This window comes from Kogia breviceps, chromosome 5 (genome assembly GCF_026419965.1).
Source record: "Kogia breviceps isolate mKogBre1 chromosome 5, mKogBre1 haplotype 1, whole genome shotgun sequence".
Classification (NCBI taxonomy): domain Eukaryota; kingdom Metazoa; phylum Chordata; class Mammalia; order Artiodactyla; family Physeteridae; genus Kogia; species Kogia breviceps.
Genome location: NC_081314.1, coordinates 66,592,819 through 66,615,946, shown reverse-complemented (window position 1 = coordinate 66,615,946; position 23,128 = coordinate 66,592,819). Strand labels below are relative to the sequence as shown.

The following is a 23,128-nucleotide window of genomic DNA, read 5'->3' as shown; positions in this document are numbered from 1 at the left end:
AAATACTCTTGCAAGGATAAGAGTGATTCTTCAAAGAAAGAAATTACACTAAAATTGTCTCACTATTGCATGAATCTGGTTATGCTGCAGGTCAATTATTCTTCCATTTATGTCACTGTAATTCAGAAAGTTATTGAATATTATTATCCTGTTTCCACATAACCAACAATGAGATGGGTTCTACCAGTGAGTACAATAAACATTTTTACTTGATCAGATTTGCTATACATAAATTTCACTCTTGTAGAAAAAATTAAATCTTGGTGGATTTCTGTAATAGAGGATAGTATCTTTGGGTCTAGAGGAATTAGTGAGTATTTTAAAATGCTTACATTAGAGTTTATATACACCCATATTGACTTGGGGCCCATTATCATCAGTGAATGACAAACTTTTATGTAGAATACCACCCATGAATTGTACCAATTATGTGCCACACTACAACATTTTCCATCTAAAGCACAATGAGCTCTTTCTATAAATTCTGAAAGTTCTGAACACAATAAAAAAACAACATCCTTAGTTTTCAAGTACAAGCTGGCTTGCACTATTGAACTTTACAGTCACTTTGATGATGATTCTTAAACTATATAATTATAGGACCTTGTTATTAACATCATTTCATAAATAGTGCTCAGAATTAAATGAAGCAAGCAACCTTCAGAACAGATATTCATTCATATCAGGAAATTACTTGCATAGTAGTTTATTTCACTCTATGAGAGTCTCAAGAGTAATGGCAGCTAGTAAGAAAAATAATTCACTAATACATGAAGTTTTAATATTATTTTTCATGACTTAAATGAAACACAATCTTAATACTGTAAAATATACCCCTCTCCTTTATTATTATTTTTTATAATGCTTAATGCTTAAATGTTAAAATGCCAACAATAAAGAAAAAGAATCAGATTTCTTTTCAATTATTATTCTAAACTTTAACGACATTTTAAATACCTAGTCCTCTGAAGAAGGGTAAAACAAAAATCTTCGTCAGTTAAAAAAAAAAAAAAAAAATGTTCCTGATGAAAGTTAAAAAGCAAAATATGTTTAAAATAGCAAGTTGTGGAATTTAGGAATTATGCAAAGTCAAAAGGCATGGTAAGGTAAAAACAGAGAAAAAGGCTGGGTCCATTAGGACTGGAAAAAAGAGCTCATTTTTTCAGTTCTTTTTTTGTCATTCAACATTCTAAGCATTTACAAAACTCACAACCTTTGACTCAAATAGCTGTCTACCATGAAATTATAGCTGATTTATCGTTTTTCATTTGATTAGTATTAAAAGGGTAGGCAGGACTTCCCCGGTGGCACAGTGGTTAAGAATCTGCCTGCCATTGCAGGGGACATGGGTTCAAGCCCTGGTCCGGGAAGATCTCACATGCCGGAGAGCAACTAAGTCCGTGCGCCACAACTACTGAGCCTGTGCTCTAGAGCCTATGAGCCACAACTACTGAGCCCACATGCCACAACTACTGAAGCCCGCGTGCCTAGAGGCTGTGCTCTGCAACAGGAGAAGCCACCACAATGAGAAGCCTGCACACCGCAACGAAGACTGGCCCCTGCTCTCTGCAACTAGAGAAAGCCCGAGCACAGCAATGAAGACCCAATGCAGCCAAAAAAAAAAAAAAAAAAAATTTACCGAGCACCAATCAATGCAAGATACATGAGATGAGTTAGAAAACACAATATCCTTAAGAAGACTGAATTCCAGTATAGGAATGAACATTTATAACTATAAGGAAATTTATCACTTGCATAATAGAGGTGTAAGTGTAGTGACAGATCAGAAAAACAAGAGATTAATTCTGAACAGGGCAACCTCAGTTTGCTGTTACTGTGAAGTGGTACTTGAAAGATGAGTAGAATTACAAATAGAGAAGGTAGAAAAGGCATTAAAGGCTAAGAGGACAACATGAATCAAGGCAAGAACACATATCATCTGGATAGCAAATGCAAGCAACAGATACTTAATGTAATTTGGGTAAAGGTGAAGAAAGTGAAGGTGAAAAGGCAAGCAGAGGTCAGACAACAGAAGACCTAGAATGAAGTGGAAAACTTTTAGATTTTATTCAGTACATTTCCAGAGAAGAGACATAATTAGATTTGCTGAAAAATAACTGGTGGTAAAATGGGTTAGAAAAGCAAGACATTAGAGGAAGGAACACTACTTAGAAAATACTGTTTTAGTTTAGGTAAGAACTGATGAGAACCTGAACAAAAGCAGGAACCACAGGAATGGAAAAGAATAGGAGAAACTCTTGAGGACACAACTGATATGATGGATTGATTCAATTTAAGAGAAAGCAAGAAAAATTTTAAAAATTAAGTTTCTAGGTGTGAAATAATAGAAAATGCATATCTGCCTCTGCCCCCAGTTCCTGACACAGAGCTCCTAAATCCCTTGCAATTTCCTGGTTGATGAGAATGTCTTTTGTTCTAAGGATGGACTGTTGCTGGGCTCCTAGATGGGGGTTGGTCACCAGAGAAACCAAGCCATAATTAGAAGCTTGTAAGTTTCACCCCACTCTCCCTTCTCTGGAGAGGGGAGCAGGGCTGGAAACTGAATTATAACTGATCATGTCTACATGATAAAGCATCCATAAGAATCCCCAAAGTATAGGATTTGGAGAGCTTCTAGGTTGGTAAACACATCCGTTTCACAGGAGGGTGGTGCACCGCAAATCCATGAGGACAGAAGGTTCTCTGCTTAGGACCCCTCCAGACATGACCTTAGGTACTTCTTTATCTGGCTGTTCATCTACGTCCTTTGTAATATATTTTATCATATAACAAACTTGTAAACATAAGTAAGTGTTTTCCTGAGCAAATTACTGAACCCAAGGAGGGGGCTGTGGAAACCTTGATTTATAGCTGATTTGTCAGAAGTACTGGTTAAAAACCTGAGACTTGTGACTGGCATGTGAAGTGGTGGCAGTCTTGTGGGACTGAGTCCTTAACCTGTGGAACCTGAAGCAAATTTCAGGTCATGTCAGAACTGAATTGAATTGTAAGACACCCGCTGAAGACAGAGATTGGTTGGTGTGGGAATAAACCCACATATCTGGTGTCAGAAGTGTTGTCAGGGAGAAACAGAGTTTTTCCATTCACTAGGTTGTTTGGAAACAGAAAAAGTAAACTTGGGGAAGAAGGTGAATTCTGTTTTAAGTCTGAAGTCTTGGAACGCCATGGAAAACATCAAATAGGCAGTTGGAAATTTGAGTCTGGAGCACAGGAGAGAGGCTTTAATGAAGAATAAGGTTTGAAGTCATCAGTACTGAGCAGTAAATGTGATCACTCAGGAATGGAGTATAAACTGGAAAAAGGGCAGGGAAAAGAGGCTCAAGGAATACCCATATTTAAGGGTTGAGTAGAAAAAAACAAGAGAACATAAATGAGACTCAGGAGATTATTAATGACCTTTGGGAGTACAATATCTCTAGAGTGTTATAGGTAGAGCCAGATTTCCAGCATCAGAGCCATCAAGCATTTTGATGGTGGAAGGAAAGAGGGTAGAGCCATGAAACAAAAGGCCAAGGGAAGGCCTTTATGGGGCAGGGGTAGAGGCTGTATAAGGGTACAAGTGCATTGTGGATGAAACAGACCCAAGTACAGCCATTTTCTTTATAACAAAAACAACAAATTACCTAGTTTCTAACTGCAGAAGGAAAGAAACCAGTTTGAGAGAATTTCTTCTCTTTTGAAAATGTGCTAGAGAGAGGGATAAGAACTGGAGTAGGAGTCTCAAAAAGGTCAAGGGGAAAAAAACCCAACAGCCCCAAAGCAATACCTACTTTACCATGGGATGGTAAAAAGTAAGTTATTTCAGGGAGGGAAGTCCAACAGGGAGGGGATACCTGTATGTGTATGGCTGATTCATTCTGTTGTGCAGTGGAGGCTAACACAGCATTGTAAGCCAACCATACTCCAATAAAAATTAATTTAAAAATTAAAACCAAAAATAAGTTATTTCAATAAATTCCCTGGAAGGAGTTCAAAACAAGAATACCATATGCTTTATGTGGAGTTTAAACAATTTTTCAGGGAAGTGGGACTTCCCTCCCTGGTGGCTCAGTGGTTAAAAAACCGTCTGCCAATGCAGGGGACATGGATTTGAGCCCTGGTCCAGGAAGATCGCATGTGACGCAAAGCAACTAAGCCCATATGCCACAACTACTAAGCCTGCACTCTGGAGCCCATGAGCCACGACTACTAAAGCCTACGCGCCTAGAGCCCACGCTCCACAACAAGAGAAGCCACCGCAATGAGAAGCCCGCGCACTGCAACAAAGAGTAGCCCCTGCTCTTCGCACTAGAGAAGGCCCGTGGGCAGCAACGAAGACCGATGCAGACAAAAATAAATAAATAAATTTATTTATTAAAAAAAAAAATTTTTTTTTTGGAAATAATCCAAGCATACATGAAACACATAAATAGTGAAGTTACTGTATATTCATACTGGTCCTGTACTTCTCTCCTACACTGGTTTTTCTTTTGGATTGTTTTATGTTATTACCTGTCGGCTGAATGTATTCTGTACATGCATCCAGTAATCTTCAACTGGATCATAACAGTATATTGCCTTGGTCAGTCCACCAGCAACATATATCAGGTTGTTTAAGGATACGGCTGTTATACACCTCTTGGCAATTGGGATAGCTGCACGAAGTAGCCAAGAATTGGTTTCTGGATCATAAGATTGAACCTAATAATATATAGAAGTACTTAATTAAAATTTCTCAACAAAAATGCAAATTTATGTAATAAAAAGTCTGCCAATATACAGAAACATGATTAAAAATAAAATCCCATTAATTCACAGAATTAAGGGAGGCTGGCTTGAGAGTAAAATATCCGAATTATGAAATTCTCAAAAGAAATACAACTTTATTACATCAAGCAGAATAGAGTAACAAACAAACACAGACCGTTTCCAAGATGAATGGCTAGCAGGTTTGCTTTTTTTTCCATTAAAATTAAGTCTTAGATTTTTAACAAAATTCTGTTATACAGGATAAGTATGCCTCAATTTGAATATAATTTCTTTACATGTTTAGGGAGTCCTTTCTTCAGAAGAACACCAGCGAACCTCAATTCAGTATACTTTGAATTATCACAAATTCTGAATTAATGAATTCTAAATATGTAACATTTGATATTATATTAAAATTTAATTTAGAAAAAGAATATTGATTGACAAAGTTCAGTAAACTATTGCTAAATGAATTAGGCATTAGAAACTTGTTTGCAGAATAAACGGGGTATTTTCTGAGATGTCAGGATGGCACATGTTCTTTTGTCTCGGGAATTCAATGGACTGCAGCAGCTTTGAGCCATCCTATATTTACATTAGAGAAGTTTTCTTTTCTTTGTTCTAAGAATATTTTCAAAGTATGCAGAAAATGACCCAGTTGGAAGCAGTGCAGTATCTTACCCTTTGCTAATTCACTTCCCAATTGTTTTATGTGAATAATTTTTTGATTTTGTAAACTATACCAGTAAAAAGTTTTAAAGTGGTTTATAGTATAATGCTGAGATCAGTCTCATCTCAAAAAGACTGGATCACACTTTTAACCGAAAATTGTTGGATATATTATGATCTCACTTTAGTAACTTGAAATTCAATGTTTTCCTCCCAAAGTATAAAGTACCAGACAATTTTTGAAAGCCTCCTCACACTAAGGGACCAACCTACCTACTTGATAGGCCTTCCATATTTCTCTTCTTGTGTATATCATTGGTAATCTCCATTAAAAAAAAAAAAAGAGAGAAAGCATGGCTTACCTTATCAGAACAAGTATTATCATCAGGTCCTCCACCAATCACAAACAATTTGCCTATACAGCTAGTCACGGCAGGAGAACTCACTGCTTCCTTAAGGGGGGCAACTTCAGTCCATCGATTTGAAAAGGAATCATAACATTCTACGCTGCTAAGTCTGTTTTGCCCATCATAGCCTCCAACAACATACACCTATATGTAAAATACATGGAGAAATCTTAATTATCAAAAGTTTGAATTTTTAACTAGTTGGCTAAAGAATTAAGGGATCTCTCCCCTTTAAAAGCCCTTGGTAACTGTAATTGTAATATATTTAGCTCAGTTTCTGGACCTTTAAAAAAAATTATCATTCTCTCACCACCACCAAGGAGCCTTTTTAGACATTTTTTTCATAGTAGCCCCCTCCAACGAAATTTTTAATACCACAGATATATTGTATATCTGTTTATATATTGTATCTGTGCTTTATACACAAAACAGTATGATTTTTTTCACCCGCCCAAGAACCAATCTTCCTCCCCTTAGGAGCAATACTGTTTGCATTGAGAATTACAGGATTTAGCATAAATGCTCATACTCATGGATGGTCAAAATATTTGAATATTATAAAGTAATAAAAGCTATGAAACTAAAGTATTAATAAGGATTACTAGACTGTGAGATCTTTGAAAGCAGGGCCTATCTTGTTCTTTAATTTAGTCCCTGCAGTACCTAGAAAAGTACCTGATACATTATGAACTCTAGAATGTGTATTTCAAAGGGCTTTCATGTACATTTTCTTTTCACAAATACGAGGAAGGTAGGGCAGATGAACTAATCAACAAGCCATTAATTAAATCAGTTACATGCAGAATAATCCATTAAGCATCACGAGATATACAAGAAACTTTTAACCTATAGAAGCTCTCCTAAAAAAGAAAAAAAAAGCTCTCCTGTTTAATATCTATAATTCTTTTAATGAACAGTCATCATCAACTCTGTTCTGCATCCGTATCTAATTAACTATTAAGTTCTACCGTTCTTTCACAGCATCTCTCACATCTGTCCCTTCCTTTTGTTTGCCACCGCCACCATCCTCGGGGTCCATATCATTTCATACCTCTCAATCTCCTGGTCTCCACTCTTGTACTCCCTAAACCACAGATTAATCTTCCTAAAATACCTCATCAACTCCTTTTACTAGTTTAACAATGAATGCCTAAGGGTCAAGGCCAAACTTTATACATTGTCATTCAAGTGTGTCCACAAATCTATCTTTCTGTACTCTTCCAAATTTCCTCAGCAGCCAATGTTATTTCAATCTTGCATTTCTCACATTATGTTAAAATTATCTGTTGGTGGGTTTGTTCTCCCAACACCAGGCAGCCTAGAGAGGTTAAGTAACTTATTCAAGGTCATGCAGCTAGAAGGGGTATGGAAACTGTGGCACAATGTAGTACTTAAAGGTACGGGCTTTGAAATCAGGAGAGGTAGGTCCATATTTAGCTCTGCCACTGCAAGTAAGACCTTGCTTGGGCAGTTTACCTATCCTCTCTTGAGACTCCATCTTAATTTCCTCAATTTAAAAATGTAGACAATAAGACTACCTATCACATAATATAATTTTGAAGATTAAACTTTATTACTATTCCCCTACCTGCATAAACTAAAAATATATGCTGTGCGCCTTAAGATAAAAGGCCTCGGGCTTCCCTAGTGGTGCAGTGGTTGAGAATCTGCCTGCCAATGCAGGGGACACGGGTTCGAGCCCTGGTCTGGGAAGATCCCACATGCCGCGGAGCAACTAGGCCCGTGAGCCACAACTACTGAGCCTGCACGTCTGGAGTCTGTGCTCCACAAGAGAGGCCGCGATAGTGAGAGGCCTGTGCACCGTGATGAAGAGTGGCCCCCACTTGCCGCAACTAGAGAAAAGCCCTTGCACAGAAACGAAGACCCAACACAGCCAAAAATAAAACATAAATAAATATATTTTTTTTAAAAAGGCCTCTAGATTAGGAAAATCTGAGCTTTTGCCCCTGCTTTATCACTTTCTGTGCAACCTTGGGCAAATGACTCAATCTCTCTGGATTCAGTTTCTTTGTAAACTAAAGAAGTTACATTAAATATTCTCTAAGATGCCTTCTTGCTCTAAGGTTCTATATTCCAAATCATCCTAGGTTTCCTTAACAGAGTGCATTTACAACTTTAAATAACTTTCTGTGTTTGAATTCAGCCTATATTGTAATTTTGGGGATAACTGTTTTCCATGAATTGAGTACTTGCTGTATAAGGTAGGAAGGATTCCTTTTATTTCTTGATTTAGTACTTCCAAGTTTTGGGCACCTTCAAGTCAAATATACTAATATTTGTCAAATAAATTTGTGTTCATCAATCCATATATGATATTTGAGACAACAATCTTTTTCATATGCCTCTGTATGTTCAGATTAAATAATTATAATGTTTTTAGTCAGACCTCATCTCTTTTCAACCCTGTAATTATTTTGGCTGCCCCCTTCCAGTAATATTTTGTCATCCTTGAGGTACAGCTACCAAAACTGTATATAATATAGTAGGTACTAACAAACCAGTGGTTTTAGAAAATACTCTTAGAATTTTATTTCCATTACATCTACCTCAAAGTCCTCATTATTTCACTGGTCTTATAGACAGCAGCAACACAGTAGATCAATACCCTTAGGAGTTAACAATAGCTTTCAAACTGCACTTTGAGAAGCTCTGGTATTCTATAGTATAGAGATTTCAAGACGCTTCTGTGGGGAGATAGAGGGAGGGAATGAGAACTGATGGGTGGCTGAGTAAAAAGGGTTCCTCACATTATCTCTGTTCCAACTAGAGCAGTTCTGCTTTCTCACTGGTGGCTCTAAAATGTCTTCAAGAGAGGGCTTAAGAGGCAGCAATCTTTTTAGAAGAGAGTACTAGGGGACCAGACAAAAATATATGTGCAGTATATTCAATATCTTATGATAACCTATAATGGAATATAAGCTGCAAACAACACCCCTAAAACACGAATCACTATGCTGTACACTTGAACACAACATTGTAAATCATCTATACTTCAAAAAAAATGTGCGAGCAAGTATGCTGCTTCTATTTAGATTGCTCATTAATCTGAAGTGGCTTTGGAGGAGCTGATAGATACAGAGGCAGGGAAGGGCTAAAGAGTCCAAGTTAGCCCTTGATACACAGCCGTATTTTTATCTGCTTTATGTAATAGCTTTTTATATTAGATTTAACTTCAAAAAAATTACTAGCCTACTAGTGATTCAAAAATCACTAGTCGGGGGGCTTCCCTGGTGGCGCAGTGGTTGAGAGTCCACCTGCCGATGCAGGGGACACGGGTTTGTGCCTCGGTCTGGGAAGATCCCACATGCCACGGAGTGGCTAGGCCTGTGAGCCATGGCTGCTGAGCCTGCGTGTCCGGAGCCAACGGGAGAGGCCACAACAGTGAGAGGCCCACGTACCGCCAAAAAAAAAAAAAAAAAAAAAAAAAAAAATCACTAGTCTACTAGTGATTCTCCAGTTCCTAAGGACAGTGAATGGTACAGAATCAAATTATTTGTTTTTCATATTTATTAGCTGCAGCCAATAATAAGTTTGCTTTAAAATATGTTGGTGCTAGGGAGGATGGGAGGGAGGGTGATGCAAGAGGGAAGAGATATGGGAACATATGTATACGTATAACTGATTCACTTTGTTGTAAAGGAGAAACTAACACACTATTGTAATACAGTTACACTCAAATAAAGATGTTAAAAAAATATGTTGGTGAGTTTATCTTAACACTTGTTTTGTCTCTACTTGTACAAATAAAAAAGATAAAATAATATCACTCTGCATAAATATATCTTGGCCTGAATGCCAAAGTCAGTAAAAGGAAAAAGAATGCTTGGATTAGACAATGGCTTGTTTTTGTACTTGATGTAACTCCTTTATTTTCCAATGCTTCTCAGTCATTTAGACTGCATTGGTGCCTGAGAAGAGAAATGTGCTGCACTGCTACAAATTCCTAGTTGGGAGAACAAAATATCCATTCAAAAGTACAGTGTCAAATTGTTTATATCTTCAGTTTATGTATTGAGGTTAGAAATGGAAGGAAATACAATCTGAGTCCAAAATACCCAGAGGGTGAGTAAAATCAAGGATTCATCTGTGGTATTTATTCTGGAAATGTAACAGCAATAATAATAAAAAGTGGTTTCTCTTACTTTACCAAGGAGGACAGCCATTTTATGACGCCATCTGCCTTTATTTAGAGAAGCAACTCTGATCCAAATATTTAACTGTGAGTTATAAATCCAGACATCACGGCCATTGATTCTTCCACCTTTAAATGCAAAACAATGTGCACACACTAACATGTATATCACCAAGGGATCTTTGTCAAAGGCATAGATAATGAAAACATTGAGTTATTCATCCAGTCCGAGAATTTGAGGATTCAGTTCAATAAATGAAACGAGGACTCTCTTAAAACTTGGAAATGGTTCTACAGAGCAGATTTAACTTTGTCGGTTGTTATCCTGAGAAATAATAACTATATGCCCCAAATAATAAAATGTAGAATGTGAATTTACCAAATGTGTAAGACTGTTCATTTAAGAGTCAGACAACAGAAGCACCCAGACAAAAGAATTATTCTAGAAAGATTTTTAAATATCACCCATTTTTTAAAAAGCATACCATTGTACAAAATAAAGTATGTGTTGTTATATTGTTCAATGTGTAGTAATATAGTAACCTGCAAAGGTGGTAAAATTATTTAACTAACAAATTAATTAACAAACAATTAAACTTCAGATTATAGATCCTGTAGTTATACTGTGTATATAAGTCTGTCACTTTATTGTCTGTTTGATTTCAGACGTAACATATCACATATTATAATAAAAATTCAAGTTAAGAATTTTAAGGAAAATCCTATTTCATAAACTTTGGGGAGAATTTCAGAAAACATGGGTGGATTAGAGATGATTAACTGAGTACTTTTGATTTTGCCTATGTTACTGTGTTCCTTAAAACAAAGTAAACAGGTAAAAGTTTTAAAAGTTGTACCATATTCTATATGCATTTGACAGCATTTAAAATATGATATGGCCTATCGTTTAGTGCAGGGAACACAGTCAATATCCTGTGATAAACCAAAATGGAAAAAAATATGAAAAAGAATTTATATATGATAACTGAATCACTTTGTTATACAGTAGATATTAACACAACATTGTAAATCAATAAAATAAATTTTAAAAATATGATATAGTTGAAGGCATTTTCTGGAGAATCTTTCGTAAATCATTCTGCATCATCTTGTGCCTGTTTTTAAGAGCAAAAAGTCATTTTCAGTTTTATTTGTTGTATAATATGATCTGCCTAAGGTGGGCATATCTACTTTCACTGTTTTCTTTTGAGACACTGTTATGGTTTAAAATGGCCAAGCTGTGATTAAATTAAAAGTAGCTACTGTAATAATTCTTTATTTACCTGAAACAAGAATGTCATTCCTTAGAGCACAGACTGCATACTCTGATTTGGTAAATTCTGGAAGCTTAGCCAAAGACTTCCACTCTCCTGTCACAGGATCATAGCACTCAGTGTATGGAAGATTAAATCCTCCAACTCGTTCACAGCCTCCAACGACAACTATCACCTCAGAATAGCCAGTTGACCTAAAATAATTATTATAAGAATGCAAAAATAATAAATTAAAATACCCTCAAGATTGTTTAAAACCCTAAAAGCATACCATTGTCATAAAGCAAGTAGAACACTATTATAAAGTAAACTGTTAAGTTTATTCTCTCAGTATATGCCAACTAATACAGCCTACTAATTACTTACTTTGAGAACATTTACAAGGGATTCAGTGATATCATCTTTCCACAGAAAATTTCTATGGGTATTTTTTTTCTATTAGTTTTACCTTAAAAGTTATAAAATGGTCCAAAGATCCTACCTAGTTCAATTGGAACCCTGGTAATATCAAGGATGACTTTCAAATGCAGTCTTGCAGCAATTCAGATATGTATATCTACACAAGGGAAGATAATGCACTTTTTCTAAGTGTAGGAAAATGGAGCTTTTTCATCAGATTGCTAGTTCGAAAAAAACATTCACAGTACAATCTAAGTACCCTTTAGAGAAGTATATGTACTTGTTCAGGCACTATTTTTAAAAATAAACTTTTTGGGGGGCTGTGCCTCATGGCTTGCAGGATCTTAGTTCCCCTACAAGGGATTGAACCTGAGCCCTGGGCAGTGAAAGCGCAGAGTCCTAACCATGGGACAGCCAGGGAATTCCCTAAAAGTAATTTTTCTAAAGTTAAGTAAATTAAGGTAATCCAATTCAAAGTGTTAGGTGGTCACTAAAGATGTTAACAGAGTTTATAACAAAGAATGTTAAAGGAAAAAAGCAAGATGAAAAATTATACAGAAGGTCTGATCAATATTATGTAAATAATGTGTCTGGAGAGAGCATACCAAAGTGCTAATGATGGGTCTTCTCTGGATTGTGTGGCTTCCTCCTTTATATCAACACAAATTTTCAAAACGATAATGAGCATGGGCTACTTTTAGAGTGGAAAAGACAACTTTTAAGAGCACTAAGGGAATCCAAAGTTTATGTTAATTACTGGCTTCTTTTACTTTGTAGTTTAAAAAGATACTGACAGGAAAAACTAAAAGCTTATCCAAGCCTTTTCTTTTTGTTCATAAGGCTCATGGAAACTAAAAAGTATTGTAATTGCATTTTGACTGCTATGATATTAAGTCTCACAAAGAAAAATGCTAACAATGCCTCTTCTCTTACTTAAATGTGGAGGGAAAAAAGACATCAGAACACTTATTTGTAATTTTAGAGTGATGTTTTACAATTACACTAGAAAAAAACAAAGTACAGCAACATTGGTATGTCCCTTTAACAGAGCTGCTATATTCCAGCTACACTTACAGCTATTTCAATTAACAATCATTCACCTAGTCCATGCCAGGCATACTTTTTCCATTATAAAATCAGAAATATATATTGTAGAAAAGAATTCTGTTCACAGATGCAATAAAAATTACTTTTAGGAACCCAGCAAATTATATTACCCTAACCTAGAATATAGTAAAATATTATCAGAAGGACTCAAATACTATCAATAATATTTACTATTTTCCAAATAATCCCCAAATGAAAAGTAAAACAGTGGATAGCACCAGACACTTAGTAGTATAACTACTAATTTATCTTTCTTTCCATAGAAGTATTATTTCCTAAAATCTTACTTAAAATACTTCTAAGACAAACCCACGTGATATTCCTCAGTCTTATTTACTGATTAAGCAAAACAAAAATTGCTAAATACTGTCACTGGGGTTGTCACTCCTAATAGTTTTAATACAAAATCAAGTTAATTATTACATAGAATTTTGACAGAATTTTGTTTTATACTTTCCTTATAGCATTTTACTTGTTTTATACTTTCCCTTTGCTTTAACTTGCTTGCTTTTTCAAGACTTCTTAGCCCAGTAAACATATATTGTCTGTTTTGTACCTTGGAACAAGAAGAGAAAACAACACAAAAAGCTAATGGCTAAAACATTTAGTCTCACTAAATAAGGGATTATTTTAGTGTCTATGTGTAATTATCTGAAAGGATCAGCAAACTAGTAGTTTCGCTTGACTGAAGGTCTTATTTGCAACCAAATGGCTTTTAACTTAATTAAAGACAAGTCTGGTGTTCTCATTAGAGACTGTTAACTCTGGTGTTCTCATTAGAGACTGTTAACTCAATAAAATAGTTATTTTTACTTCTTGAGCTCAGAAAAATACTTATCTCAGGCAGGAAGATGACTGCCTTAAAGGAAATGAGTTACTGCAGCTGATAACGGTGACTAGAATAAAAAAGCGGCCAAGATGATACTACAGGACGAATAAAATTCTGGATACCCATGCAATCTGTTTTTTAGAGTGAATATTACTTTATTAACCCTTTAAAATAAAAATTCTGATTTTCTGCTGTGACAAACTAACAAATATTTGCTGCTTTAGTATTACGTCTCATTTGTTCCTAGGAAAGTGTGACAAGCAAATTATCTTCTTTCTACATTGGTAAATATTTTTTAAAAAGTCATCACACTCTTTTATCATAAACTTGAGAAAAGATCAAATTAAAAGGTCACATTCTTTGATTTATATGAAAGATAAAATAATTATAAATTCACAGAATATTCTAAACCAAATCAGTAAAATGAATAGTAATTACCAGGTTCAGTTAAAAATCTCAAAAGGTGAAATAAAGGACTTGCTGGCTGAAATAACAGACCTACTTATTATCAATGCAAACATGCCAGAGACAGGTGAACTGCCAAACAAAATAAATAAAATATTCTTTCATCAACAAAAAGGGGTCAAAAGTTGATCCTGGCTAATAAGAAAAATAACAATATATTTAAAAAACACAAAAGGAAATGTTTCCATATAGTGGGAAGTTGGAAGGGAGAAGGGGGAGGTGTTAGTAACATAGTCTACCATTCCACGACTCAAAAATATCTGAAAACCAAGTCATCACACCAAAAAATGAACTTAAATAGAGATATACTTTAAGCCATAAAGAGAGTGAATGGCTCTCTAGTCTGCAGGATATGACAGTTACTAAACTTATTAACTCTATATCAAAAGAGGGGATTGGTCGGTCCTAGAAGCAATAAGTAAATGAATGATCAAATGAATGAAAGAGTAAATAATAATCACAGAGGCAAACATTTTCTGTGCCCATTCAAGTTACTGTCTAAAGGAAAAGAGAAACCTTAGCTAAGCCAACTAGAACATTACTGGGTTTTTGGTAAGATTATTTTATGGTGGGTGAGACTTTCTCAAGCCATACTAGCTGAGAAGCCGCTGGTTCTAAAGATCTACTAGATCGCTTTGTTTGGATTCTAAACAACCTTTTTGAAAACTTTGGCTTCCCAACTGGTAACCTGCACATAGTAAGAGAATATGCTGGAAAGGCTGACTTAAAATATCTAGTCTGTTTGACAGTTCCACTTCTTATTGCTAATACATGTATATAAATTAAAAGATAAATGAGTTTAATCAGTCTCTCATAATTAACATTAAATCTGCCCCTAACAGTCTGATCTTACTGTATTAAAAAAAAAAAAGTTTCTAAGCCTAGAGGAATCACTGGATTATGGTTCATCAGTATAAATGAATATAAATGACCCCTTAAGAGGCTTATGCCAGCCATAAACCTTATGGCTTTCTAAACTTAGTAAGGACAGTTTCAGCTTGTGTGGTAAGGCTTTCCACCGGAAACTGGAATAGACAGAATGGGTTCTATAAAGAAATGGTTGTACTGAGTGAAAGATCCAAAATGTTTGCTCTTAAAAATAAGCAATTATGTAAGAATTTATTATCAGCAGCTGATCACAGATGTGCTTATATAGCCACAAAGATGTTTATCTCACTTACTGGTAAAAAATCAGGAAGAGTTCAAATGTGGGTGGGATGGCTCTGGTTCACTGTAGATTTCATGTCATGAAAACATGTTTACCATATATTAAATAATAACAGCAGACTATGAAATAGATGACAACTTTGTAAAAGAAATAATAAATTCCTAGAGAATAAAAGGGAAGAATAAAGCCAAATGCCACAGTGCTACCTCTCGGAGATGGGAATATGGATATTATTTTTTGTTACCTTCAATTAACATGAATTACTCCACCCCCTCTTTTTTGCCTCAAGTTAAGAAAGAACAAAGGAGAAAACCCATACCTTACTATTAATAGCCACTACTGGGTTGTCTGCTCTTACATACGGGACAAGCATTTCTGCTATCACTTTTCTCCTACATGATACTGCTCCCAAGGCCACAGGTAACCGTTCAAAGAAGGCTGTCTAGCTGAATCAGAGATTATCTCTCCACATGAGATGGAGAGATTCAGTCTCTCTGAGTGACTGAACTTGTAATATAGAAACCAAATCCCATGAGTGGTCGTATTCAACCAGACTAGTGAGAGAGAATGATGCAGATATGCAGAGAAAAGCAGAGGCAAGCTTAAAGAGGGCACAGCTTGGTTTCTGATGGCTTTTCCATAGCCTGTTGTAGTCTTCTTGGAAGTCCTGTTGAATTTCTACCCTTAGGTTCTACAAGATAACGACTTCCTGTACCCTTTTAATACATCTATCTGCCTTCTAATGCTTAGGCTGGTGAGCTGGTTTCAATTACTTGCAATCAGAATTCTGATACACTAGAGTTCAACGAACTGCAGAAAAAAACAACCTACAAATGGTTTTCAAACTCACGAAAAGATGCTCAATCTTCCACATTAAAGAAATGCAAATCAAAATTATGGGATATAAATTTTCACTTTCCAGAGCAGCGAAGATTTACAAAAATAATACACTGTGCTGTGAAAGGAGTGAAGAAATAGGGACTTTCATATTTTTGGATGAAGTATAAATTGGAAGTCAATTTTTACGATATATCTACCAAAATTTAAAATGCATATATCCTCTGACTGAGCAATTCTACTTCTAGTAATTTATGCTATAAATTATCAGACATATGTATAAGAATATTCACTGAGCACTGTTTGCTATGAAAAAAATCTAGAAACAACCTAAATGTCCATTACCAAGAGATGGATTAAATAAATTATGGTATCCATAAATGTGATACTACTATACATCTCTTTAAAAAGAATGAATTTGAAATTTTCCATAATGAAGAGTAAAAAAAACAAAAATGAAGACCTATAAGTGCTAATATAGAACAACCTCCAAGATATTTTTAAGTGATAAAAACAAGGTGCAGGAACTGTGAGAGAAGTACACTACCGTCTGTATAAAAAACAGTAGAGACGTATGTGTACACACACACACACACACACACACACACACACTTCTATATGCAAAGAATATTTCTAAAAAGAGTTAAAAAAAACTGGTAACTTGGGCTTCCCTGGTGGCGCAGTGGTTGAGAGTCCGCCTGCCGATGCAGGGGACACGGGTTCGTGCCCCGGTCCGGGAAGATCCCACATGCCGCGGAGCGGCTGGGCCCGTGAGCCATGGCCGCTGAGCCTGCGCGTCCGGAGCCTGTGCCCCGCAACAGGAGAGGCCACGACAATGAGAGACCCGCATACAAAAAATTTAAAAAAAAAACCAAAAAACTGGTAACGGAGATATCCTTTGGGATGAGAACTGATATATCAAGGGTCAGGAAGAGGGAGACTTAGGCATGTATACGGTACTTTTATGTAAAAATGAATTCAAAATAACAATGAACTAACACTTATAAAAATGATAAACCATGTATCCGATGATATAGTAGATTATCACTCTTTTAAGAGGGACTGGAACAAAAATTCAGAACACTGAGTTCTAAAATATTATTTCTTTTTTTTCTTTTTGTGATACGCGGGTCTCTCACTGTTGTGGCCTCTCCCGTTGCGGAGCACAGGCTCCGGACGCGCAGGCTCAGCGGCCATGGCTCACGGGCCCAGCTGCTCCGCGGCACATGGGATCTTCCCGGACCGGGGCACGAACCCATGTCCCCTGCATCGGCAGGCGGATTCTCAACCACTGCGCCACCAGGGAAGCCCTAAAATATTATTTCTTAAAAAAAAAATCTTAACCTTAGTCTTTTCACTGATTTACTCAATAAGAACTTGAACCTTGTCCTCATTATGGCAATCAGTTTCCTATTTTCATTATATAGTAACTGATTATCAAAGAGGTAGTAGAAAGTATTAGAAGAGACAAGTACTTAATTAACCAATTCCAAACTCAAAGTGATGAACTTATTAAATCTTAGCTATTTCTATTGTTTAATGGAGTGTGGCAGATATTTTTCCATAGGTATGAACAATTTATACTTAAAATAAACCATATGATAGCAAGCATTTCTGTCTCTCAAACCACATTTCCTATTCTATAAAAGTATAGCACAAATTTAAAATGTATTTTGATTATTCATGAAACCAGCAATAATTTTTATTAAGCATTTTTGTGTCAAATACTAGGTTATACATTTTTCATATGACAGTTCTAATCCTCTCAACAATCTTACAAGGTAGATGGTATTATGCTTATTTTACAGGTGAGGAAACTGGCACATAGAGAAGTTAAGTGCTTTGCCCAGCATCACAGAATTAACTAGTTATTAGAGCTAGGTTATAGTCCAGAGGTCTATCTGATTCTGAAGCAAGTACTCTTGACATATCATGGGGCTTGCACTATGTGTTTATTCAAAACAGTATTATATATTAGTACAGAAATTTAAAGTTGTATAATATATATTAGTAAAAACAACTATTCCTAAGCTTTACTCCTTCTGTGATTGGTCTCCACTATTTCTTCTTTATATACCCAAGGTTTACAACTGGCAATACCAATTATCAAAGTTTTCATGGTCTTATGTTCTATATCCTCTTCCTAGAAACCTGCCATCACACTCCATTTCTAATATAATGTATCTTGGGTTATTTTCTGTCATTTAAGAGACACGTGGGTATATATAGGTAGACTATCCAGTATGGCTTGAGCTCTGGAAAATACCTGGCACACAATAAACACTAAAGAAATATTGGATGATGTGAAGAGTATAACCTAACTGCACAGTGGTGGGATGGGACTGTCACTGCCCTAATCCAGAGCTGATCTTTGCCATCACTAATGGTGGAATAACAGATGTGCTGTGTCTCCCAATGTGATGCAATGTGATATATACATTACCTAGGATGAATTCTAATCAAAAATATTTAACTTGTCTCCATAGAGCTGAAGCTAACTTCCAGTTTCCAGGAAACAGCTAAATGCAGCTAAGTGACACCACAAGGAAGCAATCAGACTAATACAGAAGGTGGAATATTTTTCTGGACAACCTCACCATGAACAAGTCAGAATCATGAAAAAGAAACTGTTTTGAAATAAAAGACTTCATGGAAATAAACAGATGCAATGAGTAGTCCTGGACTGGATCCAGGTTCATTAAAGGACAGTTTGGAAAAGACTGGGAAAATATGAATATGGATTGGATATTAAATAATATAAAGAATTATTCTTAACTTTGAGGTTAATTTTGCCTATGTTATTGTTTTAAAGATGCATCTTCAAGTAAATATATTTTATATATGTATAACTATATATATAATTTTTAAAAAAAAACATTGGCTGAATGATTGAACGAATGAAAAAGTCTGGGCTGGAGATATAGTTGTGACAGTCAATAGCAAGCATGGTAATCAAAACCATGAGAATAGATGAGATCATCTAGGAAAGTATCAAGGCAAGACGAAGAGAGGTTAACCAAGGGAATAACATTTCAAACACTAGAAAAAGAGCTATCAAATTGAAAATGAGTAGCTGGAGAAGAGGACCATGAGGGAAATTGTACTCCTGAAGCTAATGGAAGAGAGTTTCAAGACAGATTAAAGCAATTAAAAATGTCAGATCCTAAACAGAGATCAAGGTGAATAAAGTCTGAAAAGAGGCTAACAAATAACAATAGAAGGTCACTGATGACCTGATTGAGAGGAGTTTCAGTAGACTGACTGGAGCAGAAGTCAGAGGAGTGAGCTGCAGTTGAAGAAGTGGAGACATCACTCCTCTTACAAAGTTTGTAGCTTCTCAGAAAGATGAGAACCTGTATAAATAATACATATTGTTCAGATAAGGAAATTCCTAGCGATTAGTACTAACATGCAGTAACAGATAAGTGGAAGACAGAATATAAAGGATAGAAGGTGATGGCAGAGTTGTAAAATAAAGGATTCCTCCAGCTTCCTCACGTAATACATAAAATATAAAATTTACATAATATAAATATCTGCTATTATATTTACAATAGTCTGAAAATTCAATAAAACTATAGTTTGATTTTTTTCCTACTGGCCTCCTAAAGAAAAGTGAGATCATAATTTTATATAGATGTTTCACTGTATGAAATGGATTGGTTCCCTTAAAAATTGGATGTAAAATTGTATTTTTGTAAATCAAATAACTAAGAAAATCAGAAAATTCTCTAGTTATAATGTAAACCTAATTACCTATAGGCTGCACTCTGATTTCATTCCGGTCATGTCTTTATAAACAAATAATTTTAATATAAATGACTTTTGATTCTACAACATATATTCCTTCGTCCCTAGTCTAATCCTATGCAGATGGGAGACACGGGGGATAGATATTATTAACTCTATTTGACCCAAAACCATTCTGTCTACCACAGGGGATTCTGTTTGTAAAAATATATGATTCTCCCCTTGGAAAGACACTGTTTGCCCAGAAAAGTTCTGGAACAGCCCCAAAGCTGTTTAGCTTTCTTAATTAATACATTTAAGAACCTTGGTCTTTCACATTCTTAGGGTCAGCCAAAGTCTCTTAACAGTCCTAAATGGCAGAACTTAAAAAAAATCATCAGTATATTTTATAGAATAAAACTGCAGTTTTTGTTCTTTGTTAAAAGACTAGGAGTAAAGTATTTTATATTTCTTTTTTAAAAATTTATTTTATTTTTTTTTGGTTGCATTGGGTCTTCGTTGCTGTGTGCAGGCTTTCTCTAGCTGCGGCAAACAGGGGCTACTCTTCGTTGCGGAGCACAGGCTCTAGGCGCGCGGGCTTCAGTAGTTGTGGGGCACGGGCTCAGTAGTTGTGGCTCGCGGGCTCTAGAGCGCAGGCTCAGTAGTTGTGGCTCACGGGCTTAGTCGCTCCGCAGCATGTGGGTTCTTCCCAGACCAGGGGTCAAACCCGTGTCCCCTGCATTGGCAGGCAGATTCTTAACCACTGTGCCACTAGGGAAGTCCTTATATTTCTTTCTTATAAAACAATTACTTTTAACTAAAGTCACCTGACTTTGAAGAGAAAATGCACTCTAGCCCTAATACGAAGAAATATTACGTTAATTTTTGTAATAATAGTTACTCAATATTGTATCCAATTTATAAAAGAAGTTCAGACTGTCAAGTACTGGGAGTTTTCTTAAAGTGGGTCAGACAAACACTACATTATATAAATAATAATGGCCAATAATGTTTAAAGCACTTCCTATGCTGAGAAGCTTAAGGATTACTGCATTTAATAGTTTCAATGGCAAAACCTGTGAAGTAAGCACCATTTATCATAATTTTCATTTTACATATGAAGAAACAGATTAAATATTGCTATATCCAAACTAGTGTAGATTTTAAAGACATGTTATCTCACAATATGCTGAATTTTAATTAAAAACATGCTATCTCATAATATGCTGAATTTTAATTAAAAACATGCTATCTCACAATATGCTGAATTTTAATCACATGCCAAAACAATGATAATCAAAATCAATGCCAAAAATGTGTTTGAGAGCTACGCTAATAGTAAATTTATAGAAAAAGTGGAGATGGTGTGGGAAAATAAACATCAGTTTCACACAATGTGAATATATTTAACACTATTAAACAGTACACTTAAAAATGGTTAGGATGGTAAATTTTATGTTATGTGTTTTTTACCATACACACCAAAAAAGTTAGCTTTGTTAGAAAAATATTTAAAAGATTCTTTACTATATTTCTCACAATAGCCAAGTTTTGCTTATTCACAGTAAAACATGTTTAATACTATTCCTTCCCTTATTAAGGCATAGAGATTATTTTTCTACAGTTTATGAATTAAAATCTATAGGTGTTTTAAATGTAGTAACTGTGGCAATGAGAAAAGATCTGAAGCCTTGGTTTTACAGCTGAGAACCCCCTCAATCTATATCAGTTTACTTACTTCACCTCTATATTTTATGCTACCTGCTGGGAAAAAGGTTAGTCTGTGAATATACAAATTGTTTTTATAAGTAGAGGCAGTCCAACAGAGTCTAACAAAGTCTTTAGCTACCTTACATCCAAAGATCTTTAGGGAAAACAAAAGTGGAATAAATTTGGTACCCTACAAAGGTTAAGAGAAATTAAAGAAATATGTTGAAACATGTATAGCTGCAAAGACCCTCTGCAATGCCGTCTCGTAGCTCAGAATAACAGTAACGAAAAATGCTATTGTTGAATTTAGTCTTCACTGGGAGAGAAATTCTAATGATTTGTAATCCAAAACAAATCTCAAATTATATAAAGCAACATGCAGATGATACATATAAATGACTACACTGAGGTTACACTCAGGAAGTTTTAAAATATTTTAAAAACAAAAATTTTTGTTAATTATGTTGCAGTTAATATGTAAACAGTCTTCTTACCTGCGTGGCCTTGTCCTTGGGGACATCATTTCATTCCCAAGTATATGGTACCGTCTTGCTTCATGCAACAGCTGATAACACTCAGGAGAATTCTGGATCAGTTGGTCCACCTCAACTGTTTGAACAAAGTAATTGGGATGCAACAAAGGGAGTCTCACATGTGTCAGGAGCTCATGTAACAGTGGTCTTCTCAGATCAACAGCACGATAGACCCAACGCATGACGGCTTCAAAAACCATCTCCTCTTTGCCAATAACAAGTTCATCACTACAAATATAATCAATAAGTTCATCTTTGTCAAGCTCAAGAAATTCTTCATGCTGGGACACATCCTCAAAAGTCTGTAAGGCAAAATTCTTGCATTTTGTGAAGAGTGTTTTGAGGGAATGGGTATCAGCAAAGCGCTGGATTCCTAAGCAATTGCAAGGATCAAGTTGCTCCTCCAAGAACTTGGCACATGCATCACGGAGAACACTAATCTGAAAAAGGCTTGATGTTTCAAAGAGATACTGTACATTCTCTGTAGTGATCTTCACTTTTCCAGTGTAAACATACTGCAAAAAACATTCCATAGCTTCAGCTAAAATACCATTGATCTCAACCAACATTTCTCGGCTTTCCCTGTGGTCATTACAAAACATAGCTCTGAAGTAGCTACTACAGGCTGAGAGAACAGCTCTATGGCAAGGAAATTCTTTTCCTTCCACACAAATGATAACATCTGTGAACAAACGACTATCTCGGAATTCATTAAATATCTGGAGTATGTTTTCAGCATGGGACGATCCTGAAGAGAAGTCAAAAAACTCACGGCCTGTCAGAGATTTAGGGTCCATTTCAAAAACTTTACGCTTTGTTGCTGGTGAATCACGCACTCCAAGATCCTCTCTGTTTAGTCTTCGTCCCAATATTAGTACCATTGTTACATCAGTTGACTATATAATTGTTGAGAAATAACTGTTAAGGATCTTCCTTATGTGACTAAAAGTAAAAAAAATTAAACCATTTGAATATGTAGAAAGTTCAGTACTCAACTGACATTTCATTTTGATGTAAACACTACAATAAAATTACACAATCAATATAATTCATACAGGCTTTAGAGCACTATATCTCATTTTAATAAAAACTGATAAAT

The 23,128-nt window shown here is 35.6% G+C and overlaps 1 protein-coding gene across 5 annotated transcripts in view; it reads right to left on the bottom strand.

The window, feature by feature from the left end:
- KLHL24 (kelch like family member 24) overlaps positions 1–23,128 on the bottom strand; it is a 38,837-nt gene that overhangs the window by 5,643 nt on the left and 10,066 nt on the right. For 4 of the 5 annotated variants that reach the window (XM_059064535.2, XM_067034109.1, XM_059064536.2 and 1 more), the window contains 5 exons: positions 21,991–22,971; positions 11,262–11,446; positions 9,989–10,107; positions 5,781–5,969; positions 4,513–4,701 (listed from right to left, as the gene is read on the bottom strand). In XM_059064535.2, coding sequence (XP_058920518.1) covers positions 4,513–4,701; positions 5,781–5,969; positions 9,989–10,107; positions 11,262–11,446; positions 21,991–22,910 — 1,602 coding nt within the window. In that variant the 5' untranslated portion in view covers positions 22,911–22,971. Of the gene's footprint in view, positions 1–4,512; positions 4,702–5,780; positions 5,970–9,988; positions 10,108–11,261; positions 11,447–19,290; positions 19,411–21,990; positions 22,972–23,128 lie in introns of those variants that run through there. The other variant, XM_059064538.2, reaches the window with a different exon arrangement.